Genomic DNA, 15,091 nt, shown 5'->3' on the forward strand with positions numbered 1-15,091 from the left:
CTACAATGACAGTCTTCACATCTGCCTTACTCACTTTATTCCTTTATTTTAGTTATCTTATTGTTGGCTAAAGATAATTCTACTTTGAAATGTTTTCTAAGTAAAATTTGTGATCTGAGAAAAAAAAAACCTGTGTGATATATTAATGGACTTTTGTAGAAGGAATACATTTTTTACGCAATATATCACATTAAAAAGCTAAAATCAAAATCTTGACCTCATAATTAATAAACAAAATATTTAATTTGAAAATATATCAATGCACCCCTGATTGTTAATAAATATTTTTAAAAAAAAACAAGGCCGAGTTAGCTGAAGTTTGTCTGATTCAGTTAGTTGTTAGTGAGCTGCCGCCATCTGGTGGAGAAACTAAAGTTTTTCAACTCATCAAAGCCACTCCTCCGTGTACACACCTACTTGTTTGAGGAAGTAAATCTTGGAATGCCACACTGGTCTTTATTAATTCTGCGTTCAGGTCAGTCAGCAATATTATGACAAGCTCTTAACTCTGGTATTTACTTCTATCTGCTTTAATAGTGAAAGCAGTCTAAACTCCCTCAGCTGGATAAAGGAATACAGTGAGTGATTCTCACCTGTGTTACTGTGTTTATTACAGTAGATCTAAACGTGAAAGTGAAGTTTGAAATAAAGGAGCCACTACAGAGAAACAGCACAGCAGCTCTTGGAGGAAATGGCTGCTGCAAACCTGCTGTCAGAAGAAGCGTTTTCATGTCCTGTGTGCTGTGACATCTTCGGGGATCCTGTTCTACTGTCGTGTAGCCATAGTGTGTGTAGGACCTGTCTGCAGCAGTTCTGGGAAACCAAGGGATCTCAAGAATGTCCAGTTTGTAGGAGAAGATCCTCTAAATCTGACCCTCCCTGTAATCGTGCACTAAAGAACCTGTGTGAGACTTTTCTAGAGAGCAGGAGTCAGAGAGCTTCATCATGGTCTGAGGTGCTCTGCAGTCTGCACAAGGAGAAACTCAAACTCTTCTGTCTGGAGGACCAACAGCCTGTGTGTGTGGTGTGTCATCTTTCAAAGGCACATAAAAATCACAACTGCTGTCCAATAGATGAAGCTGTATGTGACTTTAAGGTATGAAACTTATTCTGTTATTTTGCCTTCCAAAATGTTCCACAAACTTAATTTAATATGCTTCTGAGATGGGTAAATTAATATATTGTTTTATGTTTTCCAGAGAAGCTGTCAGTGTGTTAAGAGATGGTCTGTCACTATCAGTGGGTGTGGATTCAGGCCCATAGAATTACTCATAAACTCATAGAATTACTTAAACAGGGGTTGTTAAACCCCATGAAACTCTAATGTCTCTATGTTGTAATAAATTCTATGAGAATCATATTCTCCAACACAAGTGTAACTCTTCATTAGAGATAAGGGAGGAGTCCACTGTATATTTGGTGAAAGAGGAAACCTGCCACTCTGTTCTCTGCAGTTTCACTCTCTGGGACTCCAGCACATTTATACATTTACAGTTTCCACCTGCTGGAAAAGGCTCCTGCTGCTCTCAGCTAAACTATTTTTAATTGTAGAATAAACTCAAGATCTCTTTGGAGCGTCTACAGCAGAATCTGAAAGCCTTAGAGGAAGTCAAACAAACCTGTGATAAAACAGCAGCTCACATTAAGGTGAAACATCATTCTGAATTATGAAACATGTTGCTAACATCGTGACTTTTGTGAGTATCCACTTATCCTGTGGAGAAAAGGATTCATGCTCATTTGTACACTGTATATATTTCTGCATCATCTCCCATTCCAGTGTCAGGCCCAGCACACAGAGAGGCAGATAAAGGAGGAGTTTGAGAAGCTTCACCAGTTTCTAAGAGATGAAGAATCAGCAAGAATAGCTGCACTGAAGGAGGAAGAGGAGCAGAAGAGTCACATGATGAGGAGGAAGATTGAGGAGATGAATGGAGAAATAGAATCTCTATCAGATAAAATCAGAAACCTACAGAAGGAGATAGAAGCTGAGGACATTCTGTTCTTACAAGTAAGAATCACCCTCTCTCCATCTCTCCATCTCTCTCTCTCCATCTCTCTCTCTCTCCGTCTCTCTCTCTCTCTGTCTCTCCATCTCTCTCTCTCTCTCTCTCTCCATCTCTCTCTCCATCTCTCTCTCTCTTGGTCTTTCTCTAACTTTAATACATGGACACATGCAACAAAAAAAAAAACATGTATGAAAAACAGCGAAAAGCTGTAATCAAGAATTTAATTTATTCCCTGAAATTAGTTGTTCTGTGGGAAAGTCTTTATTGACTTTGATTTCTCTATAAGAAAGACAAATATGTGACCATCATATCAACAAAATGATTGAAAGGTGATTTTGTAAACTCAAACCATGAATGCTCAGTGATGCACTTAAAATGGTTTTCACTACCTGTACTGTTCTCCTTGTGTGTATAAGTGTACACAAATCAACAGCAAGCCAAACTCCCTTCAAACAAACTCATGAGAGTCAGGACGTAGCCCCTCCAAGCCCCTGGCGCTTTACTGACCCAGGCATTCATGCACCAAATGAATAAAAACACAGTATAAGTACGCTAATAGACTTAAAGCATGTTTGACAATATGAATCAGTAAACGCTAACTATCGAGTACAATGGGCCACTGCTTATAAAACCCTTCTGCTACCAACTTAATATTATGTTGTAAAGATAAACATTTCAAGGCTGTGCAAACTGCAAATTACAAACTGTAAATCCTGCATATAGAAGGTTTTACTCCTTATATAATTTAGCATAGGTAGATACACAAGAGAGCTAACAATGGGAAACATGGAAGCACAAAATACAATTAAATCATTAAGGCAAATAAATGTTGAAAACTCATAAAAATTAATCTAGGATTTGTACAATATCCTCAACCACTTACACACGATGCTTTCGATGGCATAAACAACAGGACTGCAGGAGAATTACCTTTATGTATAACAGTGCGGGAGTTGGAGCATTGAACTAAATTACTTTCTGCTTTTGCAAAGGAAAGACAAAGCTTCCAAACTAAAAGTCCTCAGCAGGGGGCGCCACTTTTCCACAAACCAAAGACAGAACGCTGCTGTTTACAGTTTTCCCTTTGTTTCCATTTCAGAACATGAAGTTTACAATGAAAGAGTGAGTCATTCTCTTATGTCTGTTTTGATCATTACATTTTCACATATTTTGTGAACTATATACAGTAATTTAACACTTTATATTACTTTTTTACATTTTCAGAGTTCAGCACACCCCAAAGGAACCTGAGAAGGTGTCAGCACTTCTGATCAATGTTGCAAAACATCTTTCCAGCCTGAAATTCAGAGTCTGGGAGAACATGCAGAAGATTCTCCAGTACAGTGAGTTTTGGTTTTCATGGAGTAGATTTATTGGGCTGGTTCTGTACTCTTCAGGATTAGGACTTTATTTGGAGTATTCTGGGTTTGGGAAATAAAAGATTGCAACATAAAAGGCCTGTAACACAAACTATTGATAAACATTTTTGCCAAGAAGGGAGCAATTTCACTAGTTATTCTCCAGTACAGTGAGTTTTGATTTTCATGGGGTTGATTTACTGGACCTTGTCTGGTTCTGCATTCCAGATGATTTTAACTGTCATTATGAATAAATCATTTGTATTCTGGGTTTGGAAAACACTGTATAGTGTGAGAGATCCCATTGTTAAAAGCCAGTATAAAACAAATAGGATTTTTACATAATTCAATCCTACATATTACTTCATGTGGTCAGAATGGCAGCTTCCAATTTATTAAACAGTCTGTTGTTCCAGTCTAATCAGTTTGTTGTTCCAGTCTCTGTGAAGGACACCTTCACCCAGCAGAGCTGCTACTACTGGACCATTATAGTTTCTAGAAGATTCTACAACATGCCAATAGACTCTTAACACCTATAATTCCACATACAAGCACATTAGTTTCATACCATGTTAGACTTAAGCATGATGAACACAGACATGCAGTACACGAGGAGGTTTAATATCTGTAAAGGTCTACAGATCTAAAGTCATCTCACTCAAAGTAAAGGGTCTGCAGTCTGTAGATGTGACCTCATTACACAAACACATGAAGAACATGTGATGATTCATTTTGTTCTCTCTCCTCAGCTCCTGTTACTCTGGACCCCAACACTGCACATCCACACCTCCACCTGTCTGATGATCTCACTACTGTAGAACATAGACCACAGACATCACTGCTTCCTGATCATCCAGAGAGATTTGAGGTGTATCCGTGTGTCCTGGGCTCTGAGGGCTTTAACTCAGGGACACACTGCTGGGATGTTGATGTTGGAGGCAGTGAGTACTGGGCACTGGGTGTAATTAGAGAGTCTGAATCAAGAAAGGGATCATCTGTCTGGAGTTCAGTGTGGAGTCTATGCTACAGTAAAAGCAGTGATGAATACTGGATAAGCTGCCCAGGACAGGCGGATCATGTCCTCACACCTACAGAGAAACTGCAGAGGGTCAGAGTGCAGCTGGACTGGAACAGGGGGAAAGTGACTTTCACTGATCTTATAACCAGTTCACACCTGCACACTATAACACACACTTTTACTGACACAGTTTTCCCAATTATCTATAGTTACAGTTCTCCTGTGAGGCTATTGCCAGCAAAGATATCAGTAATGATAGAAAACCAGTCTGTGGTTTGCTGAACATGTTGTCAGCGTCCACTGCATGCGTAAGATGTTGTATAACCTGTAAGAACTCTGTAAGTGAATGTTGAGTCTCCGCAGTATTGAATGGTTTACCAGTGTTTCCCAGTCTTGGTCCTCCAGTTCCCTGCACTCCACATTGTAGTGTGTTCCCTGTAAACCCAGAGTGAGACTGGACCCATTACAGACCAAAACATTGAACACTGTGGAGCTGAATGGAGCACTGCTACTACCTGTATGTTTACACAAGGGTTTATGTGGTCAGCGTTAGTGTTCAGATGTTTTGTTTTTCTTTGACCTTCATCCACAGAGGTGAGGCTGTGCTTTAAGGCCAGTAGGACTGAGACTCTCATTTTAACTCAGTCTTAAACAGTAGACTTGAGAATAACACCTGTGTGTGGAAATGTGGATTATTTATGACAGTTACCGTCTCATTAATCATCTTAAAGTTGTAACTCAGGAAGAAGTGTGGGCTTGTTTGGGGGGTTTTTTTTCCTTTTTTTTTAGGATTTCCTGTTTCTTTAGTAGATTTTTCCCCTCTTTTAATATATGTCTCTTTATTCTGGACAAACATTTAGGAATTTGACATTCTGAGTTATGACTTTGACTTTGTTTTGTCAAACAAATATTTTCAATATATCTACATTCATAATTTCATCTTCTTGATATAGGTATCCAACTGTGTTGTTTTTATAATGAACATTATGTTATAATGTTCTTATTTTTACATACATTACAAATAAAAGCAACATGATCCCTTAGTCTCCTGTGCACTATGATGCCTTACAAGATCATCTGATGCTATTATATGATGTAAACCTGAAAAAGAGGAAAAAAGTTGTTTGGGCAGAAGAACTTGCAGCAAGGTGTGATCAGAGGGTGATACTTTTTAAAACTACTGTTAACCTACAGACACACACCCAAACAGTACCTGCCCTCTGGAGTGATTTAAAGTTTTCTGGTTTGTGTAGTAGCGTGTCACTGTTTTAGAACCCATGTAAGGACTCTGTTAATGTAGAGGTAAAAGGGTCAGGGCTCAGGTGTATATGCCTTCCCGTGGAGGTGTGGTTTACAATTCAGACGACACTTGGCACTGTGCATGGTGATCTTAGGCTTATGTGCAGCTGTTTGACCGTGGATGGAAACCATGAAGCTCCTGACACACAGGTCTTGTGGTGATGTTGCTTCCAAAGTCAGTCTGGAACTCTGAAGTGAGAGATCCCACAGAAGAAGATGATTTTTACACAGCTCACACTTCAGCACTCAGCAGCCCTGCTGTGTGTGACCAGTGGACCAGCGCTTCATGGCGGAGATGTTGTTGCTCTGATACACTTCCATACTTACAGTTTACCAGGGCAGGTCTAGCAGGCCAGCTCTCCACAAGTGCAAAATAGAGAGTGACACCTTTAAAGTCACTGAGATCTTCACTACAACCCATTATACAGCCAATATTTGACTATGTAGATTGTACTCAGTTCAGTTCAGTATGAATATGTGCTTGATTTTATTCACCTGTAAACAATGATTTGGCTGAATCTTACCTCAGTAATTAGTAGGGGTGACCACACAATTGCATTAAAAGTGTACATCACTTCTGACTGAGTCATCAAGTTTTCCTGATTCAGTTAGATGTTCATGGTTTCGCCATCTAGTGGAGCAAGAGTATAGTTTTGCCATCTACCTAAAAAATCATTTCTTGTCCATACTCTGCCTATTTGAGAAAGTGAATTTTGTATCATCACTCCAATATGAACTAATTCTGTATTCAGGTTACGTGGCAACATTATTGAGAATGGAAACACTGGCCTGCATTTTTTTTTCCTTTCTGTTTAACTTAAATCTTCTCAGTGGGGTAAAATATTAGCAGGACTAGTTGTGACCTGTACAGCAGGTTCATTATTGGTGATTGGAAGTGAATGGACAGAAGGAGCCATTACAGAGTAACAACACAGCGGCTGTGGGAGGAAATGGATGCTACAAACACTCTTATTATATTATGTCTCAAACTTATACGCACAGAAAATATATGAAACCTATAGTAAAGAGGATCAAAGGTCAAATCCTTTTAGGACTACATACAATAATGAGCAAGACATTAATGAAGAGGCAAAAATATCCATTCGGAAATTAAACTGGCAAATGTAACTATTTATCAACCTCAGCAGTGTGATAGCCTTGATCTTCAAAATGAACACTGGACCACCGATTTCCTCATATAATCTAAACAAACAACAATACTCACTGTGTTACCAGAGTGTGTGCAGCACTGGATTAATGTGAATCAGGGTGAGATTTCTTTCATTTCTCTAATTGCCTAACAACACTATTTTATGGAGTATTTTCTTGTCCTAACTAAAGTGGTGAGAGATCTGTTTGATCAGTCCAGAGTTCAGTGTAAGAGGGTGGAGGAGAACAGAGACCCAGCATAAGGAGGAGACTCAGTTTAACACTGTTCCACTGGTTCCCTTCACAGCACTGTTACACTGGTTAACTGGATCTGATTATGGTATGAAAAACCAACATGTTGTGGATTCCTTCACATATGCCTCAGCTTACACATCCCATCAAGAACACATACAGTCACTTTAGACCATTAATCCTGAACGGAAGAGACGCTCAGAGAGTCTTCACATCTGCCTTAACCACTTTTTAATTTATTTGTTCATGTTATCTTATTTTTTGCAAAATATAATTCTACTTTGAAATGTTTTGTTTCTAAGCAAAATGTGTGGTCTAATCCAAACGAACCTGTGTGGTATATTAATGTACTTCTGTAGAATTAAAAAAAGTTTTTTTTACATAAAATACCACATTAAAGAACTAAAATCAAAATCTTGACCTCATAATTAATAAACAAAATATTTAAATTGAAAATATATGAAAGCACCTCAGATTGTTAATAAATATAAAAACCAAGGCTGAGTTAGATGAAGTTTGGCTGATTCAGTTAGTTGTTAGTGATCTGGCGCCATGTGGTGGAGAAATCAAAGTTTTTCAACTCATCGACTCCTTTACAAAAGCCCATCCTCCCTGTACACGCCTGCTAGTTTGAGGAAGCAAAAGCGGTTACTACGCTGATCTTTATTAATTCTGCGTTCAGGTCAGTGAAATATTATGAGAAGCTCTATGAGAAACTCTTAACTCTGGAATTTACTTCTACCTGCTTTATTACTGAAAGCAGTCTAAACTCCCTCAGCTGGATAAAGGAATACAGTGAGTGATTCTCACTTGTGTTACTGTATTTGTTAAAGAAGATCTAAAAGTGAAAGTGAAGTTTGGACTAAAGCAGCCATTACAGAGAAACACCACAGCAGCTCTTGGAGGAAATGGCTGCTGCAAACCTGCTGTCAGAAGAAGAGTTTTCATGTCCTGTGTGCTGTGACATCTTCAGGGATCCTGTTCTACTGTCGTGTAGCCATAGTGTGTGTAGGACCTGTCTGCAGCAGTTCTGGGAAACCAAGGGATCTCAAGAATGTCCAGTTTGTAGGAGAAGATCCTCTAAATCTGACCCTCCCTGTAATCGTGCACTAAAGAACCTGTGTGAGGCTTTTCTAGAGAGCAGGAGTCAGAGAGCTTCAGCAGAGTTTGAGGTGCTCTGCAGCCTGCACAACGAGAAACTCAAACTCTTCTGTCTGGAGGACCAACAGCCTGTGTGTGTGGTGTGTAATCTTTCAAAGGCACATAAAAATCACAACTGCTGTCCAATAGATGAAGCTGTATGTGACTTTAAGGTATGAAACTTATTCTGTTATTTTGCCTTCCAAAATGTTCCACAAACTTAATTTAAAATGCTTCTGAAATGGGTAAATTAATATATTGTTTTATGTTTTCCAGAGAAGCTGTCAGTGTGTTAAGAGATGGTCTGTCACTATCAGTGGGTGTGGATTCAGGCCCATAGAATTACTCATAAACTCATAGAATTACTTAAACAGGGGTTGTTAAACCCCATGAAACTCTAATGTCTCTTTGTTGTAATAAATTCTATGAGAATCATATTCTCCAACACAAGTGTAACTCTTCATTAGAGATAAGGGAGGCGAACACTGTACATTTGGTGAAAGAGGAAACCTGCCACTCTGTTCTCTGCAGTTTCACTCTCTGGGACTCCAGCACATTTATACATTTACAGTTTCCACCTGCTGGAAAAGGCTCCTGCTGCTCTCAGCTAAGCTATTTTTAATTGTAGAATAAACTCAAGACCTCTTTGGAGCGTCTACAGCAGAATCTGAAAGCCTTAGAGGAAGTCAAACAAACCTGTGATGAAACAGCAGCCCACATTAAGGTGAAACATCATTCTAAATTATGAAACATGTTGCTAACATTGTGACTTTTGTGAGTGTACACTCATCCTGTGGAGAAAAAGATTCATACACATTTGTACACTGTATATATTTCTGCATCATCTCCCATTCCAGTGTCAGGCCCAGCACACAGAGAGGCAGATAAAGGAGGAGTTTGAGAAGCTTCACCAGTTTCTAAGAGATGAAGAATCAGCAAGAATAGCTGCACTGAAGGAGGAAGAGGAGCAGAAGAGTCACATGATGAGGAGGAAGATTGAGGAGATGAATGGAGAAATAGAATCTCTATCAGATCAAATCAGAAACCTACAGAAGGAGATGGAAGCTGAGGACATTCTGTTCTTACCAGTAAGAATCACCCTCTCTCCATCTCTCCATCTCTCTCTCTCTCTCCATCTCTCCATCTCTCTCTCTCCATCTCTCCATTTCTCCATCTCTCTCTCCATCTCTCTCTCTCTCTCTCTCCATCTCTCTCTCTCCATCTCTCTCTCCATTTCTCTCTCTCCATCTCTCTCTCTCCATCTCTCTCTCTCTCTCTCCATTTCTCTCTCTCTCTCCATCTCTCTCTCTCTCTCTCTTTCTATCTCTCTCTCTCTCTCTCTCTCTCCATTTCTCTCTCTCTCCATTTCTCTCTCTCTCCATTTCTCTCTCTCTCTCTCTCTCCATCTCTCTCTCTCCATTTCTCTCTCTCTCTCCATCTCTCTCTCTCTCTGTCTCTCTCTCCATCTCTCTCTCTCTCTCTCTCTCTCTCTCTTGGTCTTTCCCTAACTTAAATACATGGACACATGCAAAAAAAAAAAACATGTATGGAAAAACAGAGAAAAGCTGTAATCAAGAATTGAATTTATTCCCTGAAATTAGTTGTTCTGTGGGAAAGTCTTTACTGACCTTGATTTCTCTATAAGAAAGACAAATATCTGACCATCATATCAACAAAATGATTGAAAGGTGATTTTGTAAACTCAAACCATGAATGCTCAGTGATGCACTTAAAATGGTTTTCACTACCTGTACTGTTCTCCTTGTGTGTATAAGTGTACACAAATCAACAGCAAGCCAAACTCCCTTCAAACAAACTCATGAGAGTCAGGACGTAGCCCCTCCAAGCCCCTGGCGCTTTACTGACCCAGGCATTCATGCACCAAATGAATAAAAACACAGTATAAGTACGCTAATAGACTTAAAGCATGTTTGACCATATGAATCAGTAAACGCTAACTATTGAGTACAATGGGCCACTGCTTATAAAACCCTTCTGCTACCAACTTAATATTATGTTGTAAAGATAAACATTTCAAGGCTGTGCGAACTGCAAATTACAAACTGTAAATCCTGCATATAAGAGGTTTTACTCCTTATATAATTTAGCATAGGTAGATACACAAGAGAGCTAACAATGGGAAACATGGAAGCACAAAATACAATTAAATCATTAAGGCAAATAAATGTTGAAAACTCATAAAAATTAATCTAGGATTTGTACAATATCCTCAACCACTTACACACGATGCTTTCGATGGCATAAACAACAGGACTGCAGGAGAATTACCTTTATGTATAACAGTGCGGGAGTTGGAGCATTGAACTAAATTACTTTCTGCTTTTGCAAAGGAAAGACAAAGCTTCCAAACTAAAAGTCCTCAGCAGGGGGCGCCACTTTTCCACAAACCAAAGACAGAACGCTGCTGTTTACAGTTTTCCCTTTGTTTCCATTTCAGAACATGAAGTTTACAATGAAAGAGTGAGTCATTCTCTTATGTCTGTTTTGATCATTACATTTTCACATATTTTGTGAACTATATACAGTAATTTAACACTTTATATTACTTTTTTACATTTTCAGAGTTCAGCACACCCCAAAGGAACCTGAGAAGGTGTCAGCACTTCTGATCAATGTTGCAAAACATCTTTCCAGCCTGAAATTCAGAGTCTGGGAGAACATGCAGAAGATTCTCCAGTACAGTGAGTTTTGGTTTTCATGGAGTAGATTTATTGGGCTGGTTCTGTACTCTTCAGGATTAGGACTTTATTTGGAGTATTCTGGGTTTGGGAAATAAAAGATTGCAACATAAAAGGCCTGTAACACAAACTATTGATAAACATTTTTGCCAAGAAGGGAGCAATTTCACTAGTTATTCTCCAGTACAGTGAGTTTTGATTTTCATGGGGTTGATTTACTGGACCTTGTCTGGTTCTGCATTCCAGATGATTTTAACTGTCATTATGAATAAATCATTTGTATTCTGGGTTTGGAAAACACTGTATAGTGTGAGAGATCCCATTGTTAAAAGCCAGTATAAAACAAATAGGATTTTTACATAATTCAATCCAACATATTACTTCATGTGGTCAGAATGGCAGCGTCCAGTTTAAACAGTCTGTTGTTCCAGTCTCTGTGAAAGACACCATCACCCAGCAGAGCTGCTACTACTGGATCATTATAGTTTCTAGAAGATTCCAAAACATGCCAATAGACTCTTAACACCTATAATTCCACATACAAGCACATTAGTTTCATACCATGTTAGACTTAAGCATGATGAACACAGACATGCAGTACATGAGGAGGTTTAATATCTGTAAAGGTCTACAGATCTAAAGTCATCTCACTCAAAGTAAAGGGTCTGCAGTCTGTAGATGTGACCTCATTACACAAACACATGAAGAACATGTGATGATTCATTTTGTTCTCTCTCCTCAGCTCCTGTTACTCTGGACCCCAACACTGCACATCCACACCTCCACCTGTCTGATGATCTCACTACTGCAGAATGTAGACCACAGACATCACTGCTTCCTGACAATCCAGAGAGATTTGAGGTGTATCCGTGTGTCCTGGGCTCTGAGGGCTTTAACTCAGGGACACACTGCTGGGATGTTGATGTTGGAGGCAGTGAGTACTGGGCACTGGGTGTAATTAGAGAGTCTGAATCAAGAAAGGGATCATCTGTCTGGGATTCAGTGTGGAGTCTACACTACAGTAAAAGCAGTAATGAATACTGGATAAGCTGCCCAGGACAGGCGGATCATGTCCTCACACCTACAGAGAAACTGCAGAGGGTCAGAGTGCAGCTGGACTGGGACAGGGGGAAAGTGACTTTCACTGATCTTATAACCAGTTCACACCTGCACACTATAACACACACTTTTACTGACACAGTTTTCCCAATTATCTATAGTTACAGTTCTCCTGTGAGGCTATTGCCAGCAAAGATATCAGTAATGATAGAAAACCAGTCTGTGGTTTGCTGAACATGTTGTCAGCGTCCACTGCATGCGTAAGATGTTGTATAACCTGTAAGAACTCTGTAAGTGAATGTTGAGTCTCCGCAGTATTGAATGGTTTACCAGTGTTTCCCAGTCTTGGTCCTCCAGTTCCCTGCACTCTACATTGTAGTGTGTTCCCTGTAAACCCAGAGTGAGACTGGACCCATTACAGACCAAAACACTGAACACTGTGGAGCTGAATGGAGCACTGCTACCACCTGTATGTTTACACAAGGGTTTATGTGGTCAGCGTTAGTGTTCAGATGTTTTGTTTTTCTTTGACCTTCATCCACAGAGGTGAGGCTGTGCTTTAAGGCCAGTAGGACTGAGACTCTCATTTTAACTCAGTCTTAAACAGTAGACTTGAGAATAACACCTGTGTGTGGAAATGTGGATTATTTATGACAGTTACCGTCTCATTAATCATCTTAAAGTTGTAACTCAGGAAGAAGTGTGGGCTTGTTTGGGGGGTTTTTTTCCTTTTTTTTTAGGATTTCCTGTTTCTTTAGTAGATTTTTCCCCTCTTTTAATATATGTCTCTTTATTCTGGACAAACATTTAGGAATTTGACATTCTGAGTTATGACTTTGACTTTGTTTTGTCAAACAAATATTTTCAATATATCTACATTCATAATTTCATCTTCTTGATATAGGTATCCAACTGTGTTGTTTTTATAATGAACATTATGTTATAATGTTCTTATTTTTACATACATTACAAATAAAAGCAACATGATCCCTTAGTCTCCTGTGCACTATGATGCCTTACAAGATCATCTGATGCTATTATATGATGTAAACCTGAAAAAGAGGAAAAAAGTTGTTTGGGCAGAAGAACTTGCAGCACGGTGTGATCAGAGGGTGATACTTTTTAAAACTACTGTTAACCTACAGACACACACCCAAACAGTACCTGCCCTCTGGAGTGATTTAAAGTTTTCTGGTTTGTGTAGTAGCGTGTCACTGTTTTAGAACCCATGTAAGGACTCTGTTAATGTAGAGGTAAAAGGGTCAGGGCTCAGGTGTATATGCCTTCCCGTGGAGGTGTGGTTTACAATTCAGACGACACTTGGCACTGTGCATGGTGATCTTAGGCTTATGTGCAGCTGTTTGACCGTGGATGGAAACCATGAAGCTCCTGACACACAGGTCTTGTGGTGATGTTGCTTCCAAAGTCAGTCTGGAACTCTGAAGTGAGAGATCCCACAGAAGAAGATGATTTTTACACAGCTCACACTTCAGCACTCAGCAGCCCTGCTGTGTGTGACCAGTGGACCAGCGCTTCATGGCGGAGATGTTGTTGCTCTGATACACTTCCATACTTACAGTTTACCAGGGCAGGTCTAGCAGGCCAGCTCTCCACAAGTGCAAAATAGAGAGTGACACCTTTAAAGTCACTGAGATCTTCACTACAACCCATTATACAGCCAATATTTGACTATGTAGATTGTACTCAGTTCAGTTCAGTATGAATATGTGCTTGATTTTATTCACCTGTAAACAATGATTTGGCTGAATCTTACCTCAGTAATTAGTAGGGGTGACCACACAATTGCATTAAAAGTGTACATCACTTCTGACTGAGTCATCAAGTTTTCCTGATTCAGTTAGATGTTCATGGTTTCGCCATCTAGTGGAGCAAGAGTATAGTTTGCCATCTACCTAAAAAATAATTTCTTGTCCATACTCTGCCTATTTGAGAAAGTGAATTTTGTATCATCACTCCAATATGAACTAATTCTGTATTCAGGTTACGTGGCAACATTATTGAGAATGGAAACACTGGCCTGCATTTTTTTTCCCTTTCTGTTTAACTTAAATCTTCTCAGTGGGGTCAAATATTAGCAGGACTAGTTGTGACCTGTACAGCAGGTTCATTATTGGTGAATGGAAGTGAATGGACAGAAGGAGCCATTACAGAGTAACAACACAGCGGCTGTGGGAGGAAATGGATGCTACAAACACTCTTATTATATTATGTCTCAAACTTATACGCACAGAAAATATATGAAACCTATAGTAAAGAGGATCAAAGGTCAAATCCTTTTAGGACTACATACAATAATGAGCAAGACATTAATGAAGAGGCAAAAATATCCATTCGGAAATTAAACTGGCAAATGTAACTATTTATCAACCTCAGCAGTGTGATAGCCTTGATCTTCAAAATGAACACTGGACCACCGATTTCCTCATATAATCTAAACAAACAACAATACTCACTGTGTTACCAGAGTGTGTGCAGTACTGGATTAATGTGAATCAGGGTGAGATTTCTTTCATTTCTCTAATTGCCTAACAACACTATTTTATGGAGTATTTTCTTGTCCTAACTAAAGTGGTGAGAGATCTGTTTGATCAGTCCAGAGTTCAGTGTAAGAGGGTGGAGGAGAACAGAGACCCAGCATAAGGAGGAGACTCAGTTTAACACTGTTCCACTGGTTCCCTTCACAGCACTGTTACACTGGTTAACTGGATCTGATTATGGTATGAAAAACCAACATGTTGTGGATTCCTTCACATATGCCTCAGCTTACACATCCCATCAAGAACACATACAGTCACTTTAGACCATTAATCCTGAACGGAAGAGACGCTCAGAGAGTCTTCACATCTGCCTTAACCACTTTTTAATTTATTTGTTCATGTTATCTTATTTTTTGCAAAATATAATTCTACTTTGAAATGTTTTGTTTCTAAGCAAAATGTGTGGTCTAATCCAAACGAACCTGTGTGGTATATTAATGTACTTCTGTAGAATTAAAAAAAGTTTTTTTTACATAAAATACCACATTAAAGAACTAAAATCAAAATCTTGACCTCATAATTAATAAACAAAATATTTAAATTGAAAATA

General features: G+C 39.1%; 2 protein-coding genes across 3 annotated transcripts; both read left to right on the forward strand.

Annotated features, from left to right (window-relative positions):
• Nucleotides 1–435: 435 nt before the first annotated feature.
• On the forward strand, nucleotides 436–5,394 carry LOC113591021 (tripartite motif-containing protein 35-like). 2 transcript variants are annotated; one of them, XM_035521646.1, is made up of 7 exons: nucleotides 436–475; nucleotides 617–1,096; nucleotides 1,552–1,647; nucleotides 1,781–2,011; nucleotides 3,109–3,131; nucleotides 3,234–3,352; nucleotides 4,117–5,394. In XM_035521646.1, the coding sequence occupies exons 2-7, from the start codon at nucleotides 692–694 to the stop codon at nucleotides 4,665–4,667; spliced, it is 1,425 nt and encodes a 474-aa protein (XP_035377539.1). In that variant the 5' UTR covers nucleotides 436–475; nucleotides 617–691; the 3' UTR covers nucleotides 4,668–5,394. The 2 variants fall into 2 exon arrangements, with proteins under 2 accessions (XP_035377539.1, XP_035377538.1); XM_035521645.1 differs by having other exon boundaries at nucleotides 471–1,096.
• Nucleotides 5,395–7,728: 2,334 nt separating this feature from the next.
• On the forward strand, nucleotides 7,729–12,943 carry LOC118240543 (tripartite motif-containing protein 35-like). Its single transcript, XM_035521240.1, has 7 exons — nucleotides 7,729–7,767; nucleotides 7,919–8,398; nucleotides 8,854–8,949; nucleotides 9,083–9,313; nucleotides 10,684–10,706; nucleotides 10,809–10,927; nucleotides 11,667–12,943. Exons 2-7 carry the CDS (start codon nucleotides 7,994–7,996, stop codon nucleotides 12,215–12,217), a joined length of 1,425 nt encoding a protein of 474 aa, XP_035377133.1. The 5' UTR covers nucleotides 7,729–7,767; nucleotides 7,919–7,993; the 3' UTR covers nucleotides 12,218–12,943.
• The last annotated feature ends 2,148 nt before the right edge of the window (nucleotides 12,944–15,091 follow it).

This window comes from Electrophorus electricus, chromosome 22 (genome assembly GCF_013358815.1).
Source record: "Electrophorus electricus isolate fEleEle1 chromosome 22, fEleEle1.pri, whole genome shotgun sequence".
NCBI classification, from domain to species: domain Eukaryota; kingdom Metazoa; phylum Chordata; class Actinopteri; order Gymnotiformes; family Gymnotidae; genus Electrophorus; species Electrophorus electricus.

Bases quoted from the DNA above. Each gene is read 5' to 3' on its own strand.
- LOC113591021 (XM_035521646.1), top strand. From the start codon at position 692: ATGGCTGCTGCAAACCTGCTGTCAGAAGAAGCGTTTTCATGTCCTGTG. The intron at 2,012-3,108 runs GTAAGAATCACC...TTTCCATTTCAG, and splicing joins AGGACATTCTGTTCTTACAA to AACATGAAGTTTACAATGAA. The intron at 3,353-4,116 runs GTGAGTTTTGGT...CTCTCTCCTCAG, and splicing joins GCAGAAGATTCTCCAGTACA to CTCCTGTTACTCTGGACCCC.
- LOC118240543 (XM_035521240.1), top strand. From the start codon at position 7,994: ATGGCTGCTGCAAACCTGCTGTCAGAAGAAGAGTTTTCATGTCCTGTG. The intron at 8,950-9,082 runs GTGAAACATCAT...CTCCCATTCCAG, and splicing joins AAACAGCAGCCCACATTAAG to TGTCAGGCCCAGCACACAGA. The intron at 10,707-10,808 runs GTGAGTCATTCT...TTACATTTTCAG, and splicing joins ATGAAGTTTACAATGAAAGA to AGTTCAGCACACCCCAAAGG.